The sequence below is a fragment of the Puntigrus tetrazona genome, chromosome 7 (genome assembly GCF_018831695.1).
Source record: "Puntigrus tetrazona isolate hp1 chromosome 7, ASM1883169v1, whole genome shotgun sequence".
Taxonomy (NCBI): domain Eukaryota; kingdom Metazoa; phylum Chordata; class Actinopteri; order Cypriniformes; family Cyprinidae; genus Puntigrus; species Puntigrus tetrazona.
The window spans coordinates 39891451-39898950 of NC_056705.1; the positions used below are offsets into that span (position 1 = coordinate 39891451).

The following is a 7500-nucleotide window of genomic DNA, read 5'->3' on the forward strand; positions in this document are numbered from 1 at the left end:
GCTTCTCATGCTTTGCAAGGCTGAATGCACATTACTGAAACGTTTCGATTCAAATGATGGCCGTTTGATTTATTTTGTTGGTTTTTTTACTGATGATTTTGAGTCGTAGACGTTGCCGTTTCCTGAGAATGACCATTTAAAAGCATGCATTTAAGACGTGTGTTTGAGTCTGTTTCACCTGTACACGGCTCTGTGCGTCTGCTCTCTCTCTTCTCCATTAATTATGCAGGAAAACAAGCCAAATGATTCTGTGCCTAAAAGCATAAGCAAACACGGTTCAACCATTCTGATGCATTCTGATTAAGGACACAAACATGTAGTTAAAAGAGTTAATAAGGGCTTTTAGGAACATACAGAACAATCAGTATCTGATTAATTCTCAAAAGAAGCCCACATTTGTGAATTCTGATGTGAAAAAAAGCACTGAAACTAAACTAAACATTACAATTATTCAGCTTAAAGTATGTATTGCTATTGAACTGTAGGCTATATGTTTGTAAGCATAACCCAAGCTTTATTTATTACACTTGTAACGGTGAAATAAGCCCAGGTCCAAAGTTTTTGTTGTTTTTTAAAGAAACCTCTTCTGCTAAGTAAAATTATTAAATGTTATTAGAATGTATAATAACTTATTTTTATATGAATATACTGAAAATTTATGTGATGTAAACTAGCATTACTTCTCTTTTCAGTGTCACGTGATCCTCCAGAATTTGCTGCTCAAGTATTAATGATCACTTATTGATAATGACTCCAGATTCTTGCTGAAAACATTTGTTTCCGCTTAATATTCTGGAAACCATAATTTTTTCCCCAAGTTTCTTTGGTGATCAGAAAGTTAAAAAGAACATAATCTTTTTATAAATAATAAAGAAATATCAATTAAATTAATAAATGAATATGCAAACAAATACATGGTGACACTGAAAACTGGAGTAATGATGTTAAAAATCAGAAGAAAAAAAATATTCCAATACATTCACAAAGACATCTGTTATTTTAAATTCTAATAATATTTTGTAATTTTACTGTTTTTTTAAACTGTATTTTTACAGTATTTAACTGTAATCCAATCTAGCTGTATTTTTACAGTATTTAACTGTAATCCAATCTACGTGTAATTTTACAGTATTTAACTGTAATCCAATCTACGTGTAATTTTACAGTATTTAACTGTAATCCAATCTACCTGTAATTTTACAGTATTTAACTGTAATCCAATCTAGCTGTATTTTTACAGTATTTAACTGTAATGCAATCTACCTGTAATTTTACAGTATTTAACTGTAATCCAATCTACGTGTAATTTTACAGTATTTATCTGTAATCCAATCTACCTGTAATTTTACGGTATTTAACTGTAATCCAATCTACCTGTAATTTTACAGTATTTATCTGTAATCCAATCTACCTGTAATTTTACGGTATTTAACTGTAATCCAGTCTAGCTGTATTTTTACAGTATTTATCTGTAATCCAATCTAGCAAAAACACCGTAAAGTGCACTCACTGGAGGAGCGCGAGCAGCCGTTCATGAAGACGTTCACAAACTTCCGGGAAAACTGCATGTCGGCCTCCGGCGTGGAGTCCTCGGACAGACACGTGGACGCCTCCCGTTTGCTCCCGCTCCGCTTTCTCCCCTCGCCTTCGTTCTCGTTCTCATCCTCCCCGTCCTCTTTCTCGCAAGCCGACTCGTACGGAGAGGAGACGCAGTTATCGTAGACGGTGGCCGAGTCGCTGTCCTCGCTGTATCCCCGGTAGCACTCCCTCAAGCTGACGAGCTCCAGCTGATCGTGCTCGTCCACGACCAGCGTGTATTTGACCGAATCGTAGGAGAGTCCGCTCGCGTCCGAGCGGCTCACGGGCGTCCGCAGCAGTCCAGACACGCTCTCGCGGCGGGCGTGAGCCTCGCCCGCGCCGCAGACTCTGTAACACAGATCCTCCGCTCCGGCTGCTGCTTCTTCTTCTTCTTCTTCGCTGTCAGCCGCCAGAGCTTCGACGCAGGAGGAATACGACGGCGGCCGCAGGTCCCGTTCGCTGTACGGAGGGGGAGCCTCGTTGTCGGAGCCGTCCAGGGCGACTCGGGAAAGCGCCGGCGACCTCTCGTGCTCCAGGCCGCGAGTGCAGCGCTGTATCGGCGTCAGATAGATCTCCTCGGTCGGCTCGAGCCGGACGTCGGTGTGGTAGCGGATGCGCTCGCAGTGAGCCGCCTCTCTGGGTCTGTGTGGGCCGTGTCTGGAGGGGCAGCCGCCGGGTTTGTCCGTAGAGGTGCCGCAGTCTTTCTGAGTCCGGCTCGGAGCCGGCTGGTGCTTCTCCTCGTCGCTCAGACACGTGTGTTCGCGAGACGGCATCAGTTCACCTGGACGCAGGAGGACGGCGCACAAACAAGTGAATGGATAGAGCGGCGATGGATGCACAAACACACACCAACATGGCGATGCACTTTAATTATTATATTTAAAATAAGCGCACGCTATGAATCATTAGGTAAGCGTTAGTAAACCGTCATTGCATGCTTTATAAAGCATCGCTCTAACATTATATATAAATGTTTATTAATGCAGCTTTAAATGCCTTGTTCTTCATTTATAAGCATTTTTATTACACGCAATTGTTTATTATATTATTATAAATGCAACACAGGGATAGTGCCATTTTTTTTTACTGTGCAACTGCATACTTGAATTTTTATTTTTGTTATTCTTATCGAGTGCAGATGTAAAGTGTCATTTTTTTGTGCCTTGAAAAAGCATTTCTGTGCCCTGCATCCCTGCTCAACGTCTCTGTTTGGAAGATAAGTGAGCCTTTAATCTACGGCATAAATAGTCCTCGCTTTAGACGAGCTCACAAAAACAGACGGCGAATTAAAGCACGGATACGTGTTTTATTAACCATGCACACTTACAAATGTACATTTAAATAGTTTATTAATCATTTGCTTGCACTTTCTAAATGATCTTACGGACCACTGACATCTGTTTTGCAAATAATGTAGTACTTTAGAAGTGAAATATTCACTGTTAATAAAGTATGAAAATATAATTATTAAACACGTGTAAAACATTTATAGCTGTATTTATAAACTGCTTCAAGCATTTAATGGCCCCTCGTCGTATAAAATAACAAGAAATTATGTAGAATTACACGCAGGTCAAACGCTAGCCATATAGAAATATTATTTAGTACTTCAACGTATAATAAAAAGTGCACCTTAAAATAAAATGTAAGCTTTATTTTTCGCCGGTGGGGGGCAGGGTCAGTGCTAACGGTCTGCTAACACGCTGACTAATAAAAAATACAACGGCTTGGTTTGCTTTTGAAACAAGCCAAGAAGTTAGTTATGCCTATGTGACCCATTGTTTGACTGCAGCATGCAAACATGTTTTTGTAGATGACTCGACTAAACCAATTGCACATGACCGTAGCTGGCAGCAAAACATGACTGGCCTTTTGTCACGGAGACAACAAAGCAAGGGATGTCTGCCGCACAGCGAGAACTTACCTACAAAAACAGCTAAATGCAACAAATACTTTTAAAAGGCACGCTTTTAAGAAATCGTGCACATGTAGCGTACTTCGAATCATGATAATACTTTGCGGACAATATGATATTAATTAAATAAAAAGCGTATGTAAAAAGAGACTATTTTGCGTAAAAATGGTAGGTTTAATATGTTTTGGATGTACTTTAAAGAAGCACACTTATTCTGATGAGGCACATGTAAAGTACTATTTAAACTGCAGTGCGTTTCATCATTTTATTTGACGTTTAATCTTAACATTTTAAAATGCACTAAATCGCCACTTTATGTGCAAATATAATAATAAGTACACTCATATTTCAATGCAATAAAAATGATGCATATTTTAGTTTGTCGTAAGCAGTATTCTAACAATATATCAGATACAATGGAAATAATTAATGAATTAGATATAAAGATGTGCCGAACTAACTGCAATTATTATACATTTAAGCCACAATACTAATTGTGACTGACATGCAATCAAGTGCAAACCTATGCATACTCCTTTCAGTTATTTTATTCTGGTAAATATTTCGCATACGGCGCAAAACTGAAAGCAGGGTCACTGGAAAAAAAACACAAAATGCTGTGAATCTTCTCAAGTAAGACTCAAGAAGCGCATGCATGTAAACGAAGACCTCTACACTCACCTGTTTTAAGAGGAGGCAAGGTCTGCGAGACTTTCTGCTGCCAGCTGTACTTCTTCGCAAATGAGTTGTTGTTTAAAGTGTCCTGTCGATGACATTTTTCAGCAGGTTTTTAGCACATTTTCTGTGAACGGCCTTTTCTTTTAATCTTTCAAGCGTTTTCCTGCTAGACGGTTTCAGTCTTACGTATTCGCCAGCAGGGATCTTCTGACTAAATAAGCAAAGCCGAACGCATTGAACCGTTGAGCGCAGATCTTTAGGGGCGACGTTATGGGAGCTACTCCAAACGCACAAAATGAAGCGCTCGGTGAAAAACACAGTAAGTCAGGGGCATTTAAAAGCCTAAATGACTTCCCTCTCTTTCTCGGATTCTTTCTGGCTCTTCACACCTCGAACAAAACCTACAATACAGAGCCGTATTAACATTCAACACACAGGCCAGCTTTAAATCATTCCTCCCACGTGAAAGCAGAGGTGTAAAGCGACAGACTGCAGAAACTCTATAACTAAACTTTATAAAGCTGGACTCTTACTGTTTTTTCCACCAAGCGCTCTTGCTACTAATCAACGCAAGCAGCAACAAAGTCAGCTACTGCTGGTCTCTCTGTGTCTTTCTGCTGGTGTTCGGCTCCTCGCTCACAGCGCTCATTCAAACAGATAATGACAACCAAACATCAAGCCGCTGAATAACAATGAAGCGCTCGTACTTTATTGTGCACCGCGGGCCACAGCACCGAGCGGCTCAGATGAAACACGACCTCTGCGGAAAAACTAGACCGAAGTCACTTCTGCGTTTAATACGCTTTCAATGTTTTATCTGGCGAAAGCCGTTAAAGGGAATGTAGGCTACATTTTGAAATAATAATAATTCAAATATAATCCTATAAAAGTACTGTTCGATGCGCCCTTTAAAAGTTTAAAACATTTAGAAACTCTCATGTGAATAAAAGTCGATTAATCACCTTTTAAATTTATAGTTGCTCTTTAAATCTTATCAGATTTGCTTCCTTTTTATTGTTTTGTATTTTAAGGATGTCTTTTTGAAATTTAACTTTGTCTATATATATATATATATATATATATATATATATATATATATATATATATATATATATATATATATATAAAAAATTATAATATATATATATATATATATATATATATATATATATATATATATATATATATATATATATTTTTTAAATATATATATATATATATATATATATATATATATATATATATATATATATATATAGACAAAGTTAAATATAAATATAAATATATATATATATATTTTTTTTTTTAATATATATATAATCTTTTCATTTGATGTATAACACACTATAAATAATATTAGAGTACACATACTTACGTGTAATATAATATCTATAATATATTGTATCTAAAATGGGTTTATTGTTAATTACAGTGCAGTCTGGACACAATATTATTTTCTGTCACAGTTATTTTCTGAGTTCTCTAATATTTCAAAGTTCTGAGCAACAACCAACAAATCCTTGGTAAATACTGTCACTCGAGTCATTTTAAGTAGTTTTAAATGACAGAAAGAAATGATGACATCCTTGCAAAAAGTGTGCTTGATAGTATTCAATGTGTTATACTTGTAAGTACACTTATATTTATTATTTTTAAGTATATTATTTCCATAATGAATAATAATTTTAAACGTATGCTAAAGTGCACATATTTTGATAAGAGCGAATATTTATTAGAAAAATGTATTCACTTACACCAGTTTGACAGATTCTGACCATTTTGCCGATTTCTTTCCCCCATTTAAAGGAACATAAGCGTATAAAATAAATATAAGCACCACCTTCTCTCTCGTAACTCTTCCAGACATCCCTCCACACTTTTCTTTAGCAAAACATACTTCATCGCCACTGTCTCTGTTCACAAAATGGAGTGCTTTGACAAAATTCAAAGTTTTCTGCTCGTTTCATTGCCCCACACAGCTCAGGCGTACATCTGGATCAGTGCGTTACCTGAGTCCGCGGCACCTGTGGGAACAGGTCGAGCGTGGTGGGCCTTTTTGGACGGTAGGTATCCATGCTGCCAGGAACGGCCGAGTCCGACGACGTTTTCCTCCTGCGGGCGGCATCAGGAGGATGTGAAGGACGCGTCTCTGCCTGGATCTGACCCGCAGCGCCGGCCTCCGCCCCGTCCGGCCCGCTATTGGGCGCCTGGATCACGTGACCCTGCGGGGATTGCAAAGAACGGCCTGTCGCTCAGAGGAGAGAGGGAATGAGAAACTGAGAGAGGGGCCGCTGACCGGACCGCTAGAGCAAGCAATGACATCAGACTCTGGCATTTTCAGAGCCGCCGAAGCCCAGAGAACAAGAGACGGGGAGGGGTTTGGTACAAAGACCATTCATACGGGTGTTTACTCGCTGCATTACAATGAGACTCATTAACACGTACGGCCCGGCCTGCTCTCGGCTGCAAACACGCAGATTTGAGACGAAACGATGAAAAAAGCAAAGTTACCGTATTTTTACCGTGAACTTGCATCAGTTCAGTGCGCTGGGAAACGTAAAGGTTTAGCTGTGCATGACGGGAATGAATAACAATTCAAAGCGCGTTGGCGTCCAAAACAGGTGTTTTGGATTGTAATTATATTTCACGCTATTACCGAAACCGAACGGGAGGCAAAACAAATACCGCTCTCACGCGAACAGCACTTCCACTCGATCCATGCCCATAAATTATTAGATCGTTTGGTTTTAAAAGTAGCGTGTCACTTTGGCTGCTACTCAGGGCTAACAGTCATGCATTGCGCGCCGGTGTGGGACTCTACTGCTGAATGCCATTTTTTTTTATTAGCCTGTAAAGCACCACAGAGTTTTCGTGGACTGTTTTATTCACGGTCCTGCGATCCGTATTGACTTCAGGGGTCGCCGGGTTGGGTCCGGCTCTGATCGAACACGCCTGAAGAGGCCGGTCGAGGTGTTTCTGGGTAAACTTGAGACTCCCAGGAGGCTCTCTGGAGCTGAACTCTGCAGGACACCGGCTCTATCTGCTGAGCGAGTAAAGCATAACTAAATACTATAGAGAGGACACTGTTGGCTGTCTGACATTTCCACTAGATCTGTTCACGAACGTGTCGCTCACTAGCTCCGCCTGGAGGCGTAGTGGTGTAGCGCGCGGGAAGCTCACTTCCTGAACAGAGAAACACCTAATAAATCTGATCATTATCAATATTAGAAAGCGGTCAGGTTTAGAACGAAAGTGTGTGCTGGATTGGAGCATTCAGTGATTTTTCATTGATGTTTCCTCACCTCAGATTCATGGTGTCTGGACCTCAG

The 7500-nt window shown here is 39.6% G+C and overlaps 1 protein-coding gene across 1 annotated transcript in view; it reads right to left on the bottom strand.

The window, feature by feature from the left end:
* mapk8ip1b (mitogen-activated protein kinase 8 interacting protein 1b) overlaps nucleotides 1-7500 on the bottom strand; it is a 17336-nt gene that overhangs the window by 7999 nt on the left and 1837 nt on the right. Inside the window, exons 2-6 of the mRNA XM_043244842.1 lie at nucleotides 7474-7500; nucleotides 6181-6393; nucleotides 4175-4256; nucleotides 1511-2359; nucleotides 179-254 (exon numbers count right to left, since the gene is read on the bottom strand). The exon at nucleotides 7474-7500 is cut by the window's right edge and continues 79 nt beyond it. Coding sequence (XP_043100777.1) covers nucleotides 179-254; nucleotides 1511-2359; nucleotides 4175-4256; nucleotides 6181-6393; nucleotides 7474-7500 — 1247 coding nt within the window. The remainder of the gene's footprint in view (nucleotides 1-178; nucleotides 255-1510; nucleotides 2360-4174; nucleotides 4257-6180; nucleotides 6394-7473) is intronic.